Source organism: Girardinichthys multiradiatus, chromosome 9 (genome assembly GCF_021462225.1).
Source record: "Girardinichthys multiradiatus isolate DD_20200921_A chromosome 9, DD_fGirMul_XY1, whole genome shotgun sequence".
NCBI classification, from domain to species: domain Eukaryota; kingdom Metazoa; phylum Chordata; class Actinopteri; order Cyprinodontiformes; family Goodeidae; genus Girardinichthys; species Girardinichthys multiradiatus.
Genome location: NC_061802.1, coordinates 19,826,799 through 19,851,527, shown reverse-complemented (window position 1 = coordinate 19,851,527; position 24,729 = coordinate 19,826,799). Strand labels below are relative to the sequence as shown.

The 24,729-nt window shown below is 39.8% G+C and overlaps 1 protein-coding gene across 1 annotated transcript; it reads left to right on the top strand.

Moving 5' to 3' along the window:
- The first annotated feature begins 4,923 nt into the window (after positions 1-4,923).
- alpi.1 (alkaline phosphatase, intestinal, tandem duplicate 1) lies at positions 4,924-24,535 on the top strand. The gene is made up of 11 exons (XM_047373978.1): positions 4,924-5,068; positions 5,437-5,562; positions 7,713-7,828; positions 10,047-10,221; positions 15,005-15,177; positions 16,614-16,748; positions 16,841-16,916; positions 17,305-17,439; positions 17,631-17,822; positions 18,093-18,209; positions 23,425-24,535. The coding sequence occupies exons 1-11, from the start codon at positions 4,978-4,980 to the stop codon at positions 23,697-23,699; spliced, it is 1,611 nt and encodes a 536-aa protein (XP_047229934.1). The 5' UTR covers positions 4,924-4,977; the 3' UTR covers positions 23,700-24,535.
- The last annotated feature ends 194 nt before the right edge of the window (positions 24,536-24,729 follow it).

Sequence of the window (24,729 nt, the reverse complement as noted above, 5' to 3'; positions counted from 1 at the left end):
TAATGTTTCTGGCCGACATTGTCACATTAAAGCAATCTGCGAGAGACAATAAAAAAATAGAAAATAAAAACATAAATAAAAAAAATACAAATAATTATTGCATTATATGCAGGAATCTCTTATAAATATTTTTTCATGTATAAAATTATCCACCTTGATAATTATCTGGAACACAGCCCAGTCAAAATGAACCACAGGGTTTCTGGGGTTGGGGCAGGAAAAGCAGAGAGGAGAGAGCTGCTGTCAGGACTGGTAATACTTCAATGTTTGCCTGAATAAGTTACTTCGGCCTTCATAAAGAAGTTTTTGTCTCAGCCTTGGCAATACCAAGGACAAGGACTTTAAGGCGCAAAACTGCAGACTTTTGACAGCAGTGAAGTTAGTTTTAGGTTGGATATTTGTGCTCCGCGGATCCAGCGGGATCTTCCTCCCGTTTAAACCGATGAAGACAGTCCAATTATGGGCAGCTGCTCTTTGTCTGTTCCCTCTTTCTACAGACGGTGGTTCTCTTAAGTACCGCCAATAAATATCTGAACCAAACACGCTGTTTCATGGTGGTATAGTTTCGTGTGTTTTGCGAAAATTGTTTGAGCATATGAACAGCTGGTTTTATGTGTGATCAGCTGGTTTAGCATATTAAATACAGCTCGTTTCCTGCATGTAATTTAGAAAGCTGAGATGACGTCCTTTTTCTTTTCTTTCAGCCTTCAGGCATGGTTTACAATTTGTAAATAGTAAAATTATATTTCGAATTGGCCCACTATGGCAATTGTGGTCTTTAATATTTTTGTAGTCACTCATGAGTTTTATCAACTTTTCCGGACACTACCTCAGCGAAAATGTCATTTCTCCTGTTCCCATGGCCCGTTAGTGAACAGGATTCTGTTCCCGTCACATGAAGCCCCACTCAGCCCTCCCATATCTTTCCAGGAGCAGGGACCAAAACAATAGGTAAACGCTCACAAACCATGCCGAGTGGAGTGGAGCCGGGCTAAATGGAGCCAATGCAAAAGGGGCATTTGTGTTCAGTGGGTGTACGTGAGCGAGTTTTGTGGAGTTGTTAAAGTGGCAAGAACAGTAGAAAGCCTGCAACACACAGCACCCAAAAGCAGCAAAGGACATGTGGATTCGGCTCCGGAAGGCCACACCAGTCCCAGGCAGACAGACACAAAGCATCACCCTATAGGGCAGCCATATGACCCACACACATGTAGGTCGTCAGATAAGCACAGGAGCAGCAGCCCTGAGGCCAAAGAGGGTGAGCCTTAGGGCACTTAGCCCCCACGACCCGGCCACACTGCTGTCTCCAGTTGCGCATACCAAGCCTGGGACCTATGCCTGCAAGGTCCATCGTCTCACACATTAAGACCCTACTGATGTGTCGTTTTGCATATGTTAGAGAGGGGGGGGTGGGCACCAAGGTGCCAGCACAAATCCCCCTGGGAGGTAGTTCCCAAACTGGCCTCTCTCTAGTCCCGCCCACACACATGCAAATACCGAGGCCAGGGACCCCCAAGATCACTAAGAACACCAGGAAGGCGTCCCCACAGAGCGGCCTTTCCCAGGGCAGGAGCAGTCTGGGAGAACCAGGGCCAGCTAAGTGAAGCGAATACATCACCAAGTGATGTATTTAACTATTGGAGACCAAACCAATTCCAATTTCTTCCTTTGTTTTTTTCTTACAAGCAGACATTCTCTCCATAAAAACAAAACCTGATTACAAACGTAATGATATTTTAGACTGTGTATCACTGCCCAGGATGGTCATTTTGTACTAAGGGGCCCAAAGTGTGAAAATATGCCTTACACCACCACCACCAGCCAGAATTCCTGGCCCAAGGCAGGATGGATCCATGGATGTTGTTTATTCATATTCATATTTCAGCAAGATGTTTTAATCATGTGAATGGCAGACTTGCTATTTGAATAAACAAGCAATTGAACAGGTGTACATAATAAAGTGGCAGGTGAGTGTAGAAAAGTCATCTCAGACACTTCAGATCTAAAATCCAGAAATCTGTTGAAAAAGAAAAGGTGTCATGGATTCAGATAACAGGAAAAATAGTAAAGATAAAATGTATACAAAGCAATATGTGTTTTAGATTTAACATTAGAAAAACATGGAGATCATAATCTCTACTAACTCTTTTGCAGTTTTATCCCACTGCAACCTAATGCTTCATGCAAAAATCCTTCTAAAAACTGAAGCTTTTATTTCTCATCCTCTGAAATAAAAAGTAAACTTTTAGAGGTTAAACTCTTTGTATTTAATTTGAATTTGTGATTTTTCAACCCTATTTATCAGCATAAAAAAAGGATGCAATAGTTTACATATCATGAAAGTGTGGCCTGTATGTTGTTAGAGTTTAAAACAAATCAATTCTGTTCAGTCTTAGAACTTAAAGGTTTGTTTTGGCTCATTCTTTTCATGCTGCATTCAAAAATCTAGTCACCATATAAAACACAGTTTTAGCAATAGTCTGCATCAGTTTTCATGCCAGAAAAATAATTACCCTTATGGGGGCAATATTTCTTACACATATGGACATGTGCTGCTTGTGCTATAAAGAACAGGAAGCTTACCTAAACCTGCTCCAGTTTGGAGGAAAGCTTCCTTCTGTCCAGTTTCTGCTGATTTGTGGTCTCAGTCAGTAGTGAACACAAGTCACCATCTGCTATGCTATAAATATACTCTCAGTCTTCACCAGGAGCCAAGTTAAATAATCATAATTTCTCTACTTTGTGTAAATAAATCACAGTTTCTGCAATAGAAAAATCATCTTTTGAAGATAGCAAGTCAAAAATAACAAAAAGTTAAGAAAATGTTACAGATTTAGGATGCTGTTTTGGTGTTTTACTCTGTTTTAAAAATCTTGTTTTTTTTCCTGCTTCTTTTTAGGCTTGCCATTTACAGTTGAAGCCAGATGTTTACACACTGTATGAAAACAACTCACAGACAGTAGACTAAAAGTTCCTTGTTTTGAGAAAAAACACCAAAACTGTTTCTATTTCCTAAAAGCCAGAATTCTGAGAAATATTATTTCATCTATTTTTGACTCTGAAGTGTACATCCATTCCACTGGTATGTGGTGGAATTGCCTTTCAAACTGTTTGACTTGGGTCAGACATTTTGGGTTTGCCAGTATTTTGCTGGGGTCTTGGTTTATTTCTTCTGACAGAACGAGTGTAACTGAGTCACATTATGTCTTTCTTGCACACACCATTTCAGCTCTGTCCACAAAGTTTCTGTGGAACTGAGATTAGGGCTTTGTGATGGCCACTTAAACACCAAAAACATTGATTTTGTAGTCCTTAAGCCATTTTAATAAAATCGTCACTGAGAGCAAAGTGTACCAGAGTCAAATTCCTTGTTTGTCTGTAAAACTTGGCAGTAAAGCTGATTATGATTCTGATCATCCATTGAGAAGATCCATTTGTGATAGTGTTCTCGCGCTTGAACGCTCTGTTTTTGGTCATAATGGCCAAATACAGGACATTTCTCAGAATTTGAATGGCTTTGTCCCTGTGTTTGCAAAAGTATTTTTGTGTGTGTGAACGTCTGGCTTTGTGGAAATAATTTAAAAACCTGTCATGATTATGGCATTTAGCAAATAGAAATAATGTTGGCAATTCTAAGTGAACTAAAACTGTAAAAATTTAGTCCGATTTTTTTCAGACAGTAAGAAATATTTTTTTTTTCTCAGTGTATGTAAATGTCTGGTTTCATCTGTATGCAGCCAACAAAGGCACCACAGCGACTTTTGTTACTGACAACAAAAATAGCCCCCAGATATTTACACTTGTCATAAAGGAAACAAACTTTTACAACATATTCTATACTTTCTCTGTGTGACAGAGCTGTATAACAAATGAATAGACAAACTGAAAACCAGGCCTGTTCAGTTTGCGTGCTGTGGGCAACATCACATAAGGTCAATTCAGCCCAATCGCTTGTATGATTTTACTGCAGCCTTGATTAGACACATGTGACTGACTGGAAACCCCTGCTGGCAATACATGACTGGCTGGAGAAAAGTATCTTCCAGAGCTCTGAAACGTAACAAAGATTGAACCTTGTGGGTTCACGAGGCAAAAAGGCATTCACCAGGAATTTGATTCCCCCTTGCTGTGTGGAACAAGTTTGGCTTAGCTCACCTCATTTCATACATTAACTGCTGTGTTTGTGTAGAAGAGAAGACATTTTTGTTTTTGCAAGTGAGCTCAACTACCTCACAGAATAAAAATGCTTCACTTCCCACAGAAAAAACCAACCAAGATGAGTTGGTAAGGGGAAGATTTTGGGGTGTTTTACACAGCACAAGAATTCAAAGAGGGGGATAAATGGAAATGTGACCGACTGACATAAAAACACAGCGCATCAGGATATTCTCTAGAATAGCTTGGACATCCCCCCCCCCTCTTTTTTTCTTTGGACTCTTTTTCCAGGGAATGGGGGCAAGAAACTGAAAGAGTCCAGTTAGGATTTAAATCATGCCGACATAAGCTGGGTGCCCAATTTTTCTTTTCCAGTGAGATAGATTACTGCATGCTAGAATATTTGGACTTTTACCACATCAGAAGGCCATTCAGATCTCTATCATACATAGAGTAGGAAACCAGAGAATGTAGGGAAACCACAATTAATTCAATACTCAAAAACAGTTAAGAAGAGCTCGGGCATTTCTGGAAATCAGCATGAACCGAGGGTCTTAGATGGCACATAGATCTTGTGTGGTCCCAAATTTTCCAATTCTTTTTCTGTCTCTCCTCTGTCTCTTCCTCCTTCTCTTACATTTCACCGCCCTCCTTCCTTTTTTTTCATGGCTCTGAGCCTATGAGCTGGCGCAGGCCCTTCCTTGTTACACACCCCAGCGGGGCTTTATAAAGCAAGGCCTGAGGTCTCAGGAGCCACACAGTCTCTGCCTGTACCTCTGCCTTTTGGTCTTTTTCTTCTCCAGTTTCCAGGTTGGACCAGTGATGCCAATGGAACGCTGCAGGACCAACAGATTTCAGGTTATACTTTTGGGCCCCATCATTATGGCTGGCCTGGTCACTATGGACAGCCAAGGTGAGAAGATGACAGGGTCAGGATATTGTTAGTGTTTTATTGGCAGACTAAAGCATACAAGCAGGTAACCACAACCTGGAAAGTGTTGGTTTGTGACGCAGACATGTTGTTAAGGCATGATCACAGCTCAGGTGTGTGGGTGTCATGGAAAGTCTGAGAAAATGAACAAAACCTTGTGTGAGAATATTTATGCCTGTGTCAACCTGTTTATGTTAATTGTGGGACTTGATGTTTGTCTTTCCGTTGTTCTTTTTTTAACTTCACTGACTTTAATCTTCTCAGTGAGAATGAATGGGCAGTATAGATATTTACTGTCCATGCATTTATTTCATTCTTAGCCTTTGTATTTATTTCTGTTTTTGGAGCAGTGTTGCATGAACTTGAGAAGGACCCATCCTACTGGGATGCAAAAGCAAAGGCAACACTAGATGCTGCGCTGAAACTCTGTCCTCGAGAACACCGGGCTAAAAATGTTATTCTGTTTCTTGGTGATGGTAGGTAAATGCTTCAGTTCTTAAATGAAATGAATTAACTGATTTTGTGCTAAAGCAATGTCAAATGCATTAGGTATTGCTCTGACCTGGTGTATTATATAAGAATTATATACTGGATGTATGCAAAAACAGTGTTATCAAACATTTAATACTGTTCAATTAGATATAAATGCTGATAAAAGACCAATTTGTAGCTTCTGTACTGTTCAAAACCAAGAATATCATGTGAAACATTATTTAGACTTATTGAAAGCATACTTTTTATGAATAATTAGTTTTGACCACCACTGAAAGCTCCCTTTGTACTGATAATAGCGTAATTGTTTCATAACCTCAAGGTAATTGAACTTGACATTTCTCAGTGTAGTGGACTAATACAATAAGGTTAAGATTTTTTCATGATTATTACAAATAATTTTGAAACCACAACAAAACCAAAACGTTCCTCAGTGTTCAGAGAACATATAATATTGCATGGTAATTTAACACATACAGTTGCGTGTTTTCACCTACTGTCTTTGAACATTAAGTGGCTCTCAACAGGTCAGATGTTTCTAAAATGTTGTACAAAGGTATCAGTGAAGAGAAGGGTACAAAAAATACAAATCAATATATTTGTACCATGGAAAATAATTTGAAAAACTGGAGAAAACATGGGACAGCAGGAACACTACAAAAAATGGGTATTTCTCAAAAGGTGAAAACCTGCAAAGAGCCTGTCACTAACAATAAACGAGCTGCAGTGTAGAGCTCCATACAAAAGCATGGTATTTCAAATAAAATGTCTAGGCAGGGCTGAAACCTCCCAAAACCTTGTTGCAGAAATGGTCGGATGAAACCAAACTTGACATTTGGGACACAATTTCAAAAAGTAAGTTTGACACAAAATTAACATCATCACCAAAATAACACAATATCCACAGTTAAAAATGATTGTGACACCCTCATGATCTGAGGTTAGTTTCCTTCAGGTGGAAGTGGGTTTTTTGTCAAGGTGGATGAAAATATGAAAATGACCAAATATCAGTCAGTTTTAAAGAAAAACCTTGAGGTTTCTGTTTTTAAATGCTGCATAGATTTTTCTTTTTTAAACATATTTGCAAAGCAATTCGCAATTTGGGTACATTTGTTTTGTTTTTGGTACTTTGCTACATTTCTTGGCAACATTTACTGCTGATTAGCTGTGAAGTAAAGAGTATGAAGGTCTTAGCAACAACTCCTTTTGCGTGTGCATGAACGTTTCCTTAATATTGAGTGATTTATAAACGAAGTTGCGTCATAAAGTTTTATAGTTTCCAGCTTAACAGGGCACCTTTGTGCTGTGTTTTCTGACTTGTATAGCCAGTGGTGAGATGTTAGCCTTGTCCTCCAGCATTCCACAGTCAGTAGAGACAGCTTCACCCAAAGGGAGACCGTTTACATCTGGAATGGATAGAAATCCTTACTGTGTGCTTATATTTACAGCCGGCAAGGCATTAAATTGATCTTTGCAGGAGAAGCTGCTTAAAGGCATATGGATTAAAGAACAGTTTTCCAGTTAACTACTTCAGTATCTGTTTTTAATCAAATCCACTTAGTCACATTTCCGGGTGGTCGGTGTTCAGTTTTCTTTGTGCATCTCCCGTATGCCGTGCCCAGAGCCTGTTCTTAGTTTTACGACTGTGATTTTTGATTTATATTTGCTTCAGCTGCCTCAGCAATAATATCTTTCTTTTAAAGTGAGGGGCAAAGATAAAGCACGTCCATTAACTGTTTCCCATACATCACTAAGGGGATATTTGTTTCATCACAACAGAAATTAAATATATCTTTTTCCCTGAACTAAATATTTCTCAAGTGTTTTTCTGCCCTGGAAATACACCTATAATGTGAATTCAGATTTTATTAATTGCACATTTTTCCTAGAAATCCACAGCTTCATATATTCTGCCTTTTCATACCGAAACTTGTGTTTCATATTAACAAATGGGGAACAGCTAATTTGCCAGGAATGTGTTGTGACCTTATGTAACCTCAGTAGGCGATGAAAACAGATGTGTGAAAAACTGCTTGCTAAATATGTGATTTATTATGTAATTGTTTTGAGATAGCAAAGACGAGAAAAGCAGATGGAACATAAAAGTGAACTTTATCTTTCATCCTTTCGACAGGGATGGGCGTATCCACGGTTTCAGCAGCACGTATCCTGCGAGGTCAGAATGAGGGCGGGTCAGGTGAAGAAACAATGCTGGCCATGGACACCTTCCCATATGTTGCCTTCTCTAAGGTAACAATACAAAGCAGGACTGCTGACATCCTGGTTATCATCCAAGAAATTATCAAAGCTTCATAAAATTTCAGTTTAAGCATGTTTGGGAGGTATGATCACCAATCTGTGATGTCATCAATATTTGTAAGTGAGTTGGGAGACCCATTTCTAAGAGAAAGTAATTAATGGTCTTGATGATTTTGACCTTCTATCTTAATGTTCTTTTTGTAGGCTGAAACTTTGTTTTTAGTTTCAAAGTAATTTTACACATCCTCGTAAAGGAAATTAACAATCTTAATGGATTTCTTTCCTGGTAAAAATAAGGTTAAATAAATAAATACATGTGCAGCACATTGAACCTTTTGGAGAGTTGGGATGGAAAGATGGAATGAGTCATTCTTTAGGATTTAGGAAAAGCCACCAAACTCCCAAAGGAATCTTCTGGCAATTACAGTAGGCTGTGAGGTGTTTACTGAACTTACAGCTGTTCCAAAAATGATTTACAAAGCACTTTTTTTCTAAATATTTTTAGCCTATTTGGTAGTTCAGTAAGTTCAGTAAGGGAGTGGAAATGTATTGTTTAAGCAGATCATTCACACTCACTCAGTCCTTATTTTTATTAAGTGTCCCTGTTTAGAAGGTTGAAAATAACCAGGAGCTCCTTTGGAATTTCCAATAGCAAGAAACGCTAGTATTTCCTTTCATAACACAGACCATTGGCTTCTGAAGAAACCATCAAAGCTCAATCAATTCCTATTATTGCTGTTATTTAACCATTTTGGGGTTGTTTCATTCATATTTCTCTGCAAAAATTTTATTTGAAAGTAATTCTGCATCAAGCTCTTTGGCCAGCACTTTCTAAGTACCAAGTAGAAAGAAGCGTACAGTGTAGCCTAAATAAGAATAAAATCATGATTTCTACTAACACACATTTCACCAATGCTGTGGAAGATTGGCCACTTTGTTGGCACACACCTTAATTGTCCAGAGATATTATTTGTGAGCTGGCTGGAAAATCGTAGCCGCACAACGTTTCCAGAGTGACTGCTTTGTTAGCATTCTCATTTTCCTCTCCTCTGAAACATTTTCAGAAAACTGCAAGACTGCTAGAAGGTATGCATGCAGAAGTAAATTTCATCAAGTACCATTTCACTCATTTATTTAGATTATGTTTGATTTAGTCAGCAATTCTTTTCATAGAATACTAATCACTTTAACACAAAGGAAATAGTAAAACTATAGCTACACAAACAATAAATATTAACTTGTCTCACAGATCTCTGTCACCTTTTAACTTATTTACCATAACGGACACACACAACATGAGACTGCATATAGAAAGCAGTACTAAATTTAAAGCTCACACATACATGCATTTAAATCTTTCAAATCTACTTGTGGCTGCTTGGTAAATTGGCACTGTTCATTGTAAATAGAGACCAAAGGTGAAAAACAGAATGAGCACTTTGCTTTCCATCTGCGTGTTGCATCTTGTCCTTTAATAAACACCCACTGCAACCTATGTTCTTAAACCACAGAACTAAATGAGATTTAAAGGATTTTTTTAAACCCACCCTTTAGTTAAAATGCTGACAAAAAACTGTAAGTAGAGAACACAAATGTTGGGTCCCACAAAAGTTTCTGGGCAACCGTAATCTCTAAATTATTGTAACTTGAGCATTATGGAAAGGGTAAGTATTTATTTATTGTAGTTTTTAATATTTTTTATTTGCTAGACGTTGGAGATCTTTACCGAGAAAGTTTAACATTTTCTTACTGTGAGAGCCTGGGGTCTAAACAAGGTGTTGCCATTGCTTTTACATTGACATTTTAAGAATCTATATTATGATTATTTAAATTAAAATAATTTGCAAACTGCAATACAGAGAAATCGGAACAATGTATAAAATACAAATCACAGAAATATTTATGCAGGTCAGAGAAACAAATGACAAACAAGATGACAAAAAAAAAAACATGCAAATTATTCAAAGGCAAATCTGTGGAGAAGGAAGATACTGAATGTGTAAAGAATCTTTGGAAAGTGTTCACATGTAAAGATGGCCCTTTATGGTTTTACACATTACACATGCTTGTAAGAAAACAAGGGAAAATGTAACTCTGAAAACCCTTTGAGTTGATGAGATTTAAACTTAAATACAAATCGTATAAGGATGTATTTTTTAGACTGAATCCACCTTAGGTTTATTTCTTCAATTGTATTCCCTTTCTGCAGACCTACAGTGTGGATAAGCAGGTTGCAGACAGCGCCAGCACTGCCACAGCCTATCACTGTGGTGTGAAGGCCAACGCCAAGACACTGGGACTCAGTGCTAAAGCAGTGGCTTATGAGTGCAACACTACTTTTGGCAATGAGGTCTACTCAGTGCTACGACGTGCTAAAGCCCAAGGTACACGCAGAAGACGGCTGCCAGTAGTGGGTGTGCTCCAACCAGTTGAAGCTGCATCCTTATCTCAATATGTACAGGGGTTGGACAATGAAACTGAAACACCTGTCATTTTAGTGTGGGAGGTTTCATGGCTAAATTGGACCAGCCTGGTAGCCAGTCTTCACTGATTGCACATTGCACCAGTAAGAGCAGAGTGTGAAGGTTCAATTAGCAGGGTAAGAGCACAGTTTTGCTCAAAATATTGAAATGCACACAACATTATGGGTGACATACTAGAGTTCAAAAGAGGACAAATTGTTGGTGCACGTCTTGCTGGCGCATCTGTGACCAAGACAGCAAGTCTTTGTGATGTATCAAGAGCCACGGTACCCAGGGTAATGTCAGCATACCACCAAGAAGGACGAACCACATCCAACAGTATTAACTGTGGACGCAAGAGGAAGCTGTCTGAAAGGGATGTTCGGGTGCTAACCCGGATTGTATCCAAAAAACATAAAACCATGGCTGCCCAAATCACGGCAGAATTAAATGTGCACCTCAACTCTCCTGTTTCCACCAGAACTGTCCGTCGGGAGCTCCACAGGGTCAATATACACAGCCGGGCTGCTATAGCCAAACCTTTGGTCACTCATGCCAATGCCAAACGTCAGTTTCAATCAGAATCAGAATCAGAATCAGAAAAGCTTTATTGCCAAGTACGTTTTTGGACATACAAGGAATTTGTTTTGGCGTAGTCGGTGCAATACAATACAAATTAAACAGTATAAACATATCTACAATATAATATAAATATATGTGCACTGTTTTAAGTGAGTGAGAGTAAGTATAGAGTAGAATAAGATGCAAGAGCAATACAACCGTGCAGATGATCAGTGTGCAAGTATGGCAGTGCAAGTAAAGCAGGAGTCCAAGCTGAGCGTTAATGTAACACATAGAGTTACAGTTTACAAGTGTCCTGTCAGCAAAAAAAGGGGGGGGGGGGGGGGGGTGGGGGGAGGAGTGTCAGTGTGGTTTCCGGGCTTTGTTAACAAGGCTGGTGGCAGATGGGAAAAAACTGTTCTTGTGGCGTGAGGTTTTGGTCCGGATGGACCGCAGCCTCCTGCCAGAGGGGAGAGTCTCAAAGAGTCTGTGACCGGGGTGGGAGGGATCAGCCAGAATCTTCCCTGCCCGCTTCAGGGTCCTGTAGGTGTACAGTTCCTGGAGCGACAGTAGACTGCAGCCAATCACCTTCTCAGCAGACCGAATGACACGCTGCAGCCTGCCCTTATCCTTGGCTGTAGCAGCGGCGTACCAGATGGTGATGGAGGAGGTGAGGATGGACTCAATGATGGCTGTGTAGAAGTCCACCATCATAGTCTTTGGCAGGTTGAATTTCTTCAGCTGCCGCAGGAAGAACATCCTCTGCTGGGCTTTCTTGATGAGGGAGCTGATGTTTGGCTCCCACTTGAGATCCTGGGAGATGATGGTTCCCAGGAAGTGGAAAGATTCCACAGTGTCAATTGTGGAGTCACAGAGGGTGATGGGGGCAGGTGGGGCTGGGTTCTGCCTGAAGACCACAACCATCTCCACTGTCTTTAGAGCGTTGAGCTCAAGGTTGTTCTGGCTGTACCAGTCCAACAGATGGTCCACCTCCCATCTGTACGCGGACTCGTCACCATCAGAGATGAGTCCGATCAGGGTGGTGTCGTCCGCAAACTTCAGAAGCTTGACAGACTGGTGACTGGAGGTGCAGCTGTTGGTGTACAGGGAGAAGAGCAGAGGAGAGAGAACACAGCCTTGGGGGGAACCGGTGCTGATGGTCAGGGAGTCAGAGACGTGCTTCCCCAGCCTCACGCGCTGCTTTCTGTCAGACAGGAAGTCAGTTATCCACCTACAGGTGGAGTCGGGCACACTCAGCTGGGAGAGTTTCTCCTGGAACAGAGCTGGGACAATGGTGTTGAAGGCAGAGCTGAAATCCACAAACAGGATCCTTGTATAGGTTCCTGTGGAGTCCAGGTGCCGGAGGATGAAGTGAAGGGCTAGGTTGACTGCATCATCTACAGACCTGTTGGCTCTGTAGGCAAACTGCAGGGGGCCCAGGGGGGGGGGGTCGGTGATGTCTTTTAGGTGTGAGAGCACAAGGCGCTCAAAGGACTTCATCACCACAGAGGTCAGGGCGACGTCTCCAGTGAGGTGTTAAAAATGTCTGTGAAGACTGGAGACAGCTGATCAGCGCAGTGCTTCAGGCTGGCTGGTGAGACAGAATCCGGACCAGCAGCTTTCCGGGGGTTCTGTCTCCTGAAGAGTTTGTTTACGTCCCTCTCCTGGATGGAAAGAGGCGTCCTCGGCGTGGGTAGGGGGCTGGTGGGGGGGAACTTCAGGGTGGGGGTTGGAGGTGCCAAGGCCCCTCTTGAGGTTGGAGAGATGGGGGTGGTGGATTGTGGCTGCAGCTGTTGGGGGGCGTCGTGGGGGATGGTTGCAGGACTGTCCCTTTGTCTTTCAAAGTGGCAGTAGAACTCGTTCAGGTCGTTGGTGAGGCGTCGGTCGTTAATGGAGTGGGGGGCTTTCGGCTTGTAGTTGGTGATTTGCTTGAGCCCTTTCCAGACAGACGCAGAGTCGTTGGCTGAGAACTGGTTTTGGAGCTTCTCAGAGTACAATCGTTTGGCCTCTTTCACTGCCTTGCCAAACTTGTACTTTGCCTCTCTGTATATGTCTTTGTCCCCATTCCTGAAGGCCTTTTCCTTATCCAGTCTTAACCTTCTAAGTTTAGCTGTGAACCAGGGTTTGTCGTTGTTGTAACTCACCCTGGTGCATGATGGTACACAGCTGTCCTCACAGAAGCTGATGTAGGAAGTCACAGCCTCTGTGTACTCGTCCAGACTGTTGGTAGTAGTCCTGAACACATCCCAGTCTATACAGCTTAAACACGCCTGGAGATTCTCCACAGCCTCACTGCTCCACTTCCTTGTCGTCCTCACAACAGGTTTGCAGAGCTTTAGTTTCTGCCTGTATGCAGGAATCAGGTGGACCATGATGTGGTCGGATTGGCCCAGTGCAGCACGTGGGACGGCGTGATAAGCGTCTCTGATGGTGGTGTAACAGTGATCCAGAATGTTGTCCTCTCTGGTCGGACATTTTATAAACTGTCTATATTTGGGGAGTTCGTGGGTCAGATTACCTTTGTTAAAGTCACCAGCGACGATTACTAAGGAGTCCGGGTTGGTCCGCTCCACACTCAGTATCTGGTCGGCGAGCATGCGCTGTGCGACCTGCACGTTAGCTTGCGGCGGGATGTAAACACCGACCAGGAGGAACGAAGCGAACTCACGGGGGGAATAGAAAGGCTTACAGTTTATGATGAAGGCTTCCAGGTCTGGAGAACAGTGCTGCTGAATCACTGTCGCGTCGTTGCACCAACCACTGTTGAGGTAGAAACAGATTCTTCCACCTTTCGCTTTGCCGGAGAGTTCCGTGTCTCTGTCCGCTCTGTAGAGCTGGATTCCTGCCAGCTGCAGCGCAGAGTCCGGTATTAATCCACACAGCCAGGTCTCCGTGAAGCACAAAACTGCCGATGAATAAAAGTCCCTGTTTTTCCCCAACAGCAGTTGTAGTTCCTCAATTTTGTTGGGAAGTGAGCACACGTTAGAGAGAAATATTCCAGGTAACGGTGTTTGTAGTCGAAGTCGTACCACCACCCCAGCCCGTTTCCCTCTCTTCCGGCGTTTCACCGCGTGAACAAAGGTGAGCGCACCTTTGACCAGAATGTCCAAAAATTCCAGAGCAGTAGGCAGAAAAGTGGGAAATAACTCCTCTGGTGTAGTAGCCCTGATGTTCATGAGTTCTTCTCCGGTGAGAGAGCCCCGGGTACCATCACAGAAGACCGTTTTAAAGCAAAAAACAAAACAAAACAATGCGCACCAACATGCCGAGGCGACCATCTGCGGCGCCATCTTGGAGCAAGGAGCGCAAATTTTGGGCTGTGGACAATGTGAAACATGTATTGTTCTCTGATGAGTCCACCTTTACTGTGTTCCCCACATCCGGGAGAGTTATGGTGTGGGGAAGCCCCAAAGAAGCGTACCACTCAGACTGTTGCATGCCCAGAGTGAAGCATGGGGGTGGATTAGTGATGGATTGGGCTGCCATATCATGGCATTCCCTTGGCCCAATACTTGTGCTAGATGGGCGCATCACTGCCAAGGACTACCGGACCATTCATGAGGACCATGTGCATCCAATGGTTCAAACATTGTATCCTGAAGGCGGTGCCGTGTATCAGGATGACAATGCACCAATACACACAGCAAGACTGGTGAAAGATTGGTTTGATGAACATGAAAGTGAAGTTGAACATCACCCATGGCCTGCACAGTCACCAGATCTAAATATTATTGAGTGGTGTTTTGGAGGAGCGAGTCAGGAAACGTTTTCCTCCACCAGTATCACATAGTGACCTGGCCACTATCCTGCAAGAAGAATGGCTTAAAATCCCTCTGACCACAGTGCAGGACTTGTATATGTCATTCCCAAGACGAATTGACGCTGTATTGGCCGCAAAAGGAGGCCCTACACCATACCAATAAATTATTGTGGTCTAAAACCAGGAGTTTCAGTTTCATTGTCCAACCCCTGTAGATTAACCATACTTTTCTAGGATAAAAATGTGTGGAGAAAATCAATCCCCTGATAGGTGCATGCAGCATACAGAAACAACTGCAGTGGTCCACTTTTGTAGTGGTCATTTTGTTTATTTATGAAAAACACATCTAGTTCTGACTTGAATGTGTGCCTCTGTGTTGTCCAGGTAAATCAGTGGGTATAGTGACCACCACACGTGTCCAGCATGCCTCGCCAGCTGCAGCCTACGCCCACTCTGTCAGCCGCAGCTGGTACAGTGACGCAGATCTTCCATCCAGTGCTCAAAGACATGGCTGTGTGGATATTGCCACCCAACTGGTGACCAACTTCGACATTGATGTATGAAAGAACAATCTTTTTGCCACCATTTCCAAACCTGCAAAGATATTCTATGATCCATTCATTATGGTAACATGTAAAACTCTTATATGCCTGAAATTCACATAAGATAAGCTTGGATACAACCATTTTTTAGGATTCTATTAAAATTTAGAATAGCAATTCAGCCATTTAATCTGACACATACAGTTAAATTCAGATATTTACATATATGGTTTAAAAGGTATAATACCTTTTTCTCTTACACTCTGGCATTAAATGTTTCCTCTTATGTCTGTTCGATTCCAGAATAATGAGAGAATTTTGTTTAAATGTTCTTTCAGACATCTGCTAACATTTCCTTTGTATTTGGAATTGGCTTTTAAACAAAGACTTGTGTCAAGGGGTTTAGATATCTTTCCACAAGCGTCTCACAATAGTTTGCTGGAGTGTTTCTTCATTCCTTCTGACAGAACTGGTGTCTCTGAGTTAGGGTTGTAGGCCACCTTGTTCTTACACAACTTCTCGGCTCTGCCTATATATTGTCTGTGGGACTGAGATCAGGGCTTGTGATGGCCACTCCATGTTTTCCGTAAGTCACTTTGTAACAAATTTGCAGATATGCTTAGGGTCACTGTCTATTTGGGAGACTGATTTGTGCCCAAACTTAACCTGTTTGACCAATGTCTTGAGATGTTGCTTTAACATTTTCACAAAATGTTCTTTCCTCATGAAGTTATCTATTTTGTTAAGTGTGCCCAAAATGTCTGAAGCAAAACACCCAAGGAGATGCTGCAACGCCCATACACCCCTGTGTTCACAGGCTTATAAAATTCCTGAGTGCATTTGAAAAATGTAATATGGCTTTTTGTGTTGCTTTTGGAGTCATGGCTTCTTCTTTTCTGAGTGGTCTTTCAGCCCATGTCAGTACAGAACTCATTTGACTGTGGATAAGACACTCTCTTTAGCCAATGGCTTCCCAACCTCTTTCGATTTTGTTTTGGGTATAATACTTACATTTTGCACCAGAAAACTCTGGGGCACAGACTCTGTCTCTTTCAGGAACAGTTTAATAGCTAGTCATGTATAATAACCAGATATGCGGAAGTCCATAGTTCTGTTTCCTAATATCTCTCCTTGATTACTTGCTTATATACTCTGAAGTATGAGATCCACAGAACCGCTGGGCATGTAGTGAAGTTCATTTTTCATATTTCGGACCAGATCTTTACACCTCTAATAATGACTATAACTACCTCATATACATTTTAAAAATTAAAGCTGAAGCTACTCATTCTCTTCAAGTTTCAATTTGATTCTGCAGATTTTTAGACCTAAAAGATTCCCGCTTAGAGCATGCACACGGTGAACGTTGTACATTTTGCATTCCTGAAACCTATCCAGATGAATTTTGTAGTGAAAGCCTGCACCAACATTCTGCCATGTGTCTTTTTAAGGTGATTCTAGGTGGAGGCAGGATGTACATGACACCAAAAGGCACTCCAGATCCTGAGTATCCTACCTCTAGTTCTCGCAAGGGAAACCGCAAAGACAAGAAAAACCTTATTGATGTGTGGTTGAATGCTAAACCGGTAGGGTTAATGAGCATTCGGTTGAAATATTATCTCCTATTTTATGGACCTTTGCTACTAACAGAAATGTGTGACCTTGGATTGTGTTTCAGAACAAGAAATCATTCTATGTCTGGCATAAGAAGGAGTTTGATGAGATAAATGTGAAAACTACAGATCGTCTTATGGGTGGGTGTTCAAGTAATCTATGATGTCTTTATCTTTATGTATCGCCTTATATGTTTACAGCATTGTAAAACCACTCTGTGCTGTTGTGTAAATTTACTTATGACTAGCATGATTAGGTTCAGCTACAGAGACAAAGGTTCAAGGGTGCATTTTTTGCTGTGTTGATCCACATAACAGTCGCAGCTACCAGAAGTAAACAGTCTTTGAATTGAATTGAATTTATTATCTTACTGTCTCTTGCACTTTCACATGGGTTCTATTTTTAATTTTTTTTCTGTAGTCTCTCCTTTCACAAACTTATTGCTCCTAAATGTAGCTGAATCTTAGTTTTCTCCTGCTGCATATCCTATAATGCTGATATTTCATACCCTTCTATTTGTGGCTTTAGGCCTTTTTGAACCCAAGGACATGAGATTCGACATTTTCCGAAATATAACACGAGATCCGTCCATTGTGGAGATGACCGAAAAAGCCATTCATATCCTCAGGAAGAATCCAAAAGGATACTTCTTGTTTGTGGAAGATAAGTACCACGGTATCATCGTTGAATATAAAATCACAACAAGCGCACTTCCAGCCTTGTACAAAGATTTACTTATTTGCAACGTTACATGTAAAATAACACTGAATCCTGATGCATGTTATCATTTGAAAAAGACACAATAACTAATATTTATCCGCTATTGAAGTATATCCTTTCTTGTGCTGTTTTACGAGGGAGAATTGACCATGGCCACCATGATGGCATCGCTAACCTGGCACTAACTGAAGCTGAGATGTTTGATCGTGCCATTGAGCGGGCTGCGCAGATCACCAGGGAATCTGACACACTGACAGTGGTAACTGCGGACCACTCTCATGTCTTTACCTTTGGTGGTAACACACCTCGTGGGAACCCGATTTTTGGTAAGAATATAAGAATTGCTACTTTAAGGCTTTAAGTCCACATTAAAAGTTGTGTGAAAATATAAAGAACATGTAAGACCATGTTTTCAGTTTTTGACTGAAAACAAGAAAATGTTGACCTAGTCTTAAATTTTTTAACTTTAGAAAGTTATAAATAAAGGCGAATTAAGTTATTTGTTTTCTGCTTTCATTATTATAGCAAAGCGTATATAAATATCTAGGAATACTTTGCATGACAAATACGATTAAATTTCCCACACCATGTTTCAGGTCTGGCGCCAAAGAATGCCGATGACGAAATGCCTTTCACCAGCATCCTTTATGCCAATGGCCCCGGTTATGTACATGTAAATGGAACCAGAGCAAACATCTCAACGGTGGATTACTGTGAGTCCAGGCTAATGTTTTTCAGATGCAGTCACTTGTTTGTACTGATCTGTGTAGAGACAGCTTTATCTGATGTGGTTATGGCTGACTCATGCCTGTATTTGTCTGAAAAACAAAGATGAATCATGATGCGTTCTTTGCGTTTAGATCTGTTTTCTTATTTCAACAGAATCCTTTGTATTCATGCAACTGAATTTTTAAAGGCATTTGCATGTCTTTGTTAAACATTAAAATGCAGCGACGAGTTGGAAAAGTTGGAAATGTTTATACCATTTAAATTATTTACCTTTATAACCCCCAATTTCCCACCCCTCTTAAACGGACCAGCATTATGTTTTTTGGAACCAGTTTTTGTGTCTAATAACTGTACACTCAATCCAGCTCTGTATGGAATTATCCATCTGGGAAGGCAGAGAGAATTGCAAAAGTAATACATGTACACTTTAATGCTTTAAATTCTAGCAACAAGAGACTAAAGGGATTCAGGGTGCTTTTCCAACAATCTGCCCACATTATGGAAAAATTACTTTATCTGGAATGCAGAAAAGATTGTAATATTTTTAATTGTAATCATTTCAAAATACTTTATCTTATTTCCTGTTTAACATGTGCTTGTTTTATTTTAAAAGTCAGCTGTTATTTCTGTAATTTACATCAAAAGAATTTCAACTCCCTTCTGGGATTTGAAAGACTGTAATTAGCTTTATTTAAGTAAATTATGGAAGCTTTGGTAAACCATATATTATGGGCCAAAGTACTTTTAAAAACATCTATGAGGCAAATGTAATTATAGTATTAGTCCAAAAACAGTAACATCTAACAACAAAAGTAAGAGGAGTACAGGTATCACTCTGGTTTTCTTAACATTTTGTTGAATTATATTTTCTTTACAATGGGAAAATACTTGTAGAAAATGTTAACATTCTTCTGAAAATATAGTCATACTATGTAAATTAAAATATTATCAAAAGTTCATTTATATCAGCTACTTGATTCACTAACTGAAGCACATTACATTTACACACAGACTGAGGCTTTATTTCTGTGAATTATTATAATTTTCCACTTACATCTACTGAAAACAAGACATTTAAGATCAGAATATTACATCAGACCAATAAAAAACATTTTTTTATACAGAAATCTCAGCTTAATGAGTATGTTTAATATGGTGACTTGCAAAAGTATTCACACCCTTGGCATTTTTCATGATTTGTTGCTTCACAACCTGGAATTAAAATGAACTGTTTGAGAGTTTGCACCATTTAATTTACAGAACATGCCTACAACTTTGAAGTTGTATTAATTGTTTTTATTGTGAAGCAAACAACAAATATTACAAAATAACAGAAAACTGCAGTGTGCGTATACAGGTCCTTCTCAAAATATTAGCATATTGTGATAAAGTTCATTATTTTCCATAATGTCATGATGAAAATTTAACATTCATATATTTTAGATTCATTGCACACTAACTGAAATATTTCAGGTCTTTTATTGTCTTAATACGGATGATTTTGGCATACAGCTCATCAAAACCCAAAATTCCTATCTCACAAAATTAGCATATCATTAAAAGGGTCTCTAAACGAGCTATGAACCTAATCATCTGAATCAACGAGTTAACTCTAAAGACCTGCAAAAGATTCCTGGGGCCTTTAAAACTCCCAGCCTGGTTCATCACTCAAAACCCCAATCATGGGTAAGACTGCCGACCTGACTGCTGTCCAGAAGGCCACTATTGACACCCTCAAGCAAGAGGGTAAGACACAGAAAGAAATTTCTGAACGAATAGGCTGTATAGGCTGAAGATTTCATTTTTCAGCACGACCTGGCACCTGCTCACAGTGCCAAAACCACTGGTAAATGGTTTACTGACCATGGTATCACTGTGCTCAATTGGCCTGCCAACTCTCCTGACCTGAACCCCATAGAGAATCTGTGGGATATTGTGAAGAGAACGTTGAGAGACTCAAGACCAAACACTCTGGATGAGCTAAAGGCCGCTATCGAAGCATCCTGGGCCTCCATAAGACCTCAGCAGTGCCACAGGTTGATTGCCTCCATGCCACGCCGCATTGAAGCAGTCATTTCTGCAAAAGGATTCCCGACCAAGTATTGAGTGCATAACTGTACATGATTATTTGAAGGTTGACGTTTTTTGTATTAAAAACACTTTTCTTTTATTGGTCGGATGAAATATGCTAATTTTGTGAGATAGGAATTTTGGGTTTTCATGAGCTGTATGCCAAAATCATCCGTATTAAGACAATAAAAGACCTGAAATATTTCAGTTAGTGTGCAATGAATCTAAAATATATGAATGTTAAATTTTCATCATGACATTATGGAAAATAATGAACTTTATCACAATATGCTAATATTTTGAGAAGGACCTGTATATGGAGCAGCATTCATATTTCCCTTGACTCGGACCAGTTTCCCTCTCCCTGTTGCTGAAAAACACAGCATGATGCTACCAGGACCATATTTTACTGTGGGGATGATGTTTTTGAGGTGATGGGATGTTTTGGATTTTTGCCAGACATTTCATTTTCCTTGATGGGAGAAAAGTTTAATTTTAGTCTCATCTGACCAGAGCACCTTCCTCCATTTATTTGGGGAGTCACCCACATGACTTTTGGCCAATTCAAAAAGTGCCTTCTTATTTTTAAAACTTAGTATGGATTTTTTTTTTTTTTTAGCCACTCTTCCATAATGCCCAGCTCTCAGGAGTGTATAGCTTATTGTGGTCCTATGGACAGATACTCCAGGAAATCTGCAACTCCTTTAAGGTTGCCTTTGGTCTCTGTGCTGCCTCTCTGATAAATTACCTCCTTGCCAGGCTTATGAGTTTTGGTGGGCATGTCTGTCTTGGCAGGTTTGTTGTGGCACCATGTGCTTTCCATTTGAAGATGATGGATTTGATGGTGCTCCAGAGGAACCTCAAAGATTTGGATATTTTTTTTAATAACCCCACCCTGACTTGTTCTCAACAACTTTGTTCCTGGCTTATTTGAAGAGCTCCTTGGTCTTCATGGTGTGATGCCTTTTCCTTAGAGGTTTTGCAGCCTCTGGGGCCTTTTAGAAAAAGTGTTTATACTGACAAATTATTTGACACTTAGATTACACACAGGTGGACTTCATTTCACATGTTATGTGACTTTTGAAGGTAACTGGTTGCACCAGAACTTTTTAGGGGCTTGATGGCGAAGGGGGTGGATACATATGCACATGCCAATTTTTAGTTTTTCCTTTTTTTATTGTTTTTTTATATCTATTTTTCTCATTTCATTTCATAAACTTAGACTATTTTGTGAAGATCCATCACATAAAGTAAGATTAAAACCATTTAAATTATAGGTTGGAATCTAACAAAATAGGTAAAAAGTCAAGGCAGGTGAATAATTTTACAAGGCATTGTACCTGCCTAAAGGTTGTCATTTTCAAAAGGTACTTTAAATCGGACTAATGAGCCTCATCAGAACACACATTGTTATGTTTTGTATATGATTGTATTTCTAATTGGGCAATTAACATAACATTTACTCCAGATAACCACCTAAGAGATCCACACATGCAAAAAAATAAAAACAAAAATGTGTTAAAATACTAAATCAAGTTATGTTAAATAAAGTGGAATGAGTATTGAGCACATATACTGAAAGGTGTTTAGTTCTTAGTAGAAAGGTTTGTTTTTTTCTTAGTTTTTTTTTTTTCTTAGTAATGACTATTTCAGTACGTCTCCTGTATGGAGAAGCTAACTGCATGCGCTGCCCATGTGTGATTTTGTTTCAGGTATGAACCTTAAAATGTTGCTCTTGTATACTCTCTGATCTTCAGTTTTTTCCATGGATTTTCAGTTGGATTTAACTGAGGTGACTGACTTTATTTTATTACTTTGAAACCATTTGATAGTTTCTTTACTGTGTATTTGGGATCATTTGCTAGCAGAAAAATATAATTCTAATTAAGAATGTGCTAGTATTTTCTCCATTCATTCTTTCTTCAGTTATATAAAGTCTGCCAGTACCGTGTGCTGAGAAATAGCCCCTCCCCATGCTGTTCACTCCTCCAAACCTTACTTTTAGTAAAGTACTTTTAGTTAGGTGTTCTTTGGGGTAATGTGCAGTACAGTTTCTCATACATATATGTTGCAAGCAGTGATATCCAAAGAAATTAAGTTTGGTCTCATCTGACCAGACTATATTTTCTCTGTATTAAATGGGCTTGTTTAAACTTTGTGTAGCATTCATTTAACAAGTTTCAATACACTATTTTACTCGGCAGTGGAGTTTTGTGCAGTGAGTTTTTGTGCTGTTGCGATTCAGCGCATTAGGTATTGTTTTCATGGAAAAACTGTAACCGTTAATTCTAGGAATCCATAATGCTCTCCACCGGTGGCCAACAGTTAGGACTAAACTAGTTGATATGACTTTGTACTAATAGGGAGCAGTTTAGCTTTGCAAACACTGACAGATTCCAACTGTTTTCCTGTTGTACCTATTTTTTTTTTTCATATGTTCAATACTTATGTCCTGTGTCACTCCAGTTTATTATTCATAACCTAATTTATAATATAAATTGTTTTGATTTCTTTATATATGTGGAATATGGTGGGTTGTAACAGAAATATGGTGTGGATACCATGCTAATATGACCATTAGAAATATATTTTGGGAGAAAAGATGTTCATGCGTTGAATACCTCTGTCCCCCACTGTATCTTATTGTCATAAAACAGTTGTTGGACCAATATGCAGACAAGGGTGATGAAGTCACATCTTTAATAATAATACCTGCATGCAGGGTTACAGACAAGGAGCAGATAGCAAACAGGAGGAACCAGTGGTGAGCAATGAAAACCAGAGGGTATAAATACAGAGGTAGGGTGGAGTATGGAGCAATAAACAAAGTTGGCTAATCAGTTGAAATATGGAGCAGCTTGTGACAGGGAGAATGCATGGAGACTGAGATTACAATGAGTAATTTACAAAGATGAGCAGGGAGTCCAGGGAAGTAACAGAAACATCTAAATCCAAGCATGAATCACAAATTTACAATGAATGAACTAACATTACAGCATTTGAACAGTTTAAACACAAAAGCTTATACAGAAGAATCATGACACTTATAAATTCTTGTTTGCTAGTAAAGGTATCAAGTTTTATTCATATTAATTTATGTGTTTTTGCACTGCACTTGTCTCCTTGTAGTGGATCAGGAGTACATGCAGCAGGCAGCTGTCCCATTAGATGCAGAGACACATGGGGGAGAAGATGTAGCCATCTACGCCAAAGGTCCAATGGCTCACCTGTTTCATGGAGTGAAGGAGCAGAACTACATAGCACACGTAATGGCTTACGCTGCCTGTTTGGAACCATACAAAAACTGCCCTCCTCACCATCACAGCCATTCCTCAGCTGTGTGTTCAAACAGACATTTAGGCCTTTTGCTCAGCATGCTTGTCCTTCTCTGTTTTTTAAGATGACCTACACACACACACACACACACACACACACACAAATAAGCAGACATTTATACTGTTAAATTTATTTGCATGCAGTAAAGCAAAGACTATGGACTAAGTGCTCCCAGTTAAACAAACAAACAAACATGTCCGTTCTGTTATTGGTCTAGAAAATCAAAATGCACAGACAAACATTAATAGTACTGTATTTATTACCAGAAGACTCCTTGCATCACCTGGTATTAATCCACACATTATTGTGTCTTGAAATACAATTCAAATGCAAGTTAAAGCATGCAAGTGCTAACTCATCTCAGCTGCTTAGCAATAAAAAGGCTAGCACTGACAGCTTGTACACTTGCAAATATGCAAAGATTAACTGTTATTCCTTTGTAAACAGTTTTCCAAGAGAGACAATTTAAGAGTAACTCATTCAACTTTCCAATTAAACAATGTACAACTTCAAAGAGACTACAGACTTGCACTGACTTGTAAATTCATCATTTAGTAAGATGTTTTCACAGTTCTTTATTCTATGTCACAGATTCACATGAAGTGAAAATTTTCTGTGTTCATAAAATGTAAGTTTTCCCCTGAATAACTTGAAGCCAACAACCACGCTTGGCGCCCATTTTGCTGTGTCTGGACTCTATAGGTGCCAAAAAGGTGTTTTTATCTTCTTTATATTAGAAATCTACCGGCTTCCAGCTATAGATGATTTTGATTCAGTTGTTACAACATATTACAATTGTTTTTATTGTAAATAAATATAATTTGTTTGCAAATTGTTAATGTATTTTTATACTGTTCTGAAAATGCTTCTGAAAATGTATCAAATGTATGAAACATTACTTTTATTGTGGTCTCTTGTGTTTATTTAATACTTTCTACTTTTTTTTTGCTCCTCTTGTTGTCTTTAAGACTAATTCATTGGATTATTATTAAGGTGTAGTACAGTATAGTATTTCTTGATTCATTTTAAATATCTGCCTATTCCTTGCAGGGTTGTGTTGCCTATTTCCAATAGTCAATGGGAGAGAGGACCATTATA

What these genes read in the sequence shown, in the direction of transcription:
- alpi.1 (XM_047373978.1), top strand. Translation starts at nt 4,978, where the DNA reads ATGCCAATGGAACGCTGCAGGACCAACAGATTTCAGGTTATACTTTTG. An exon ending in TATTCTGTTTCTTGGTGATG is followed by an intron (nt 5,563 to 7,712) that starts GTAGGTAAATGC and finishes TCCTTTCGACAG; the next exon opens with GGATGGGCGTATCCACGGTT. An exon ending in ATACTTCTTGTTTGTGGAAG is followed by an intron (nt 17,440 to 17,630) that starts ATAAGTACCACG and finishes GTGCTGTTTTAC; the next exon opens with GAGGGAGAATTGACCATGGC.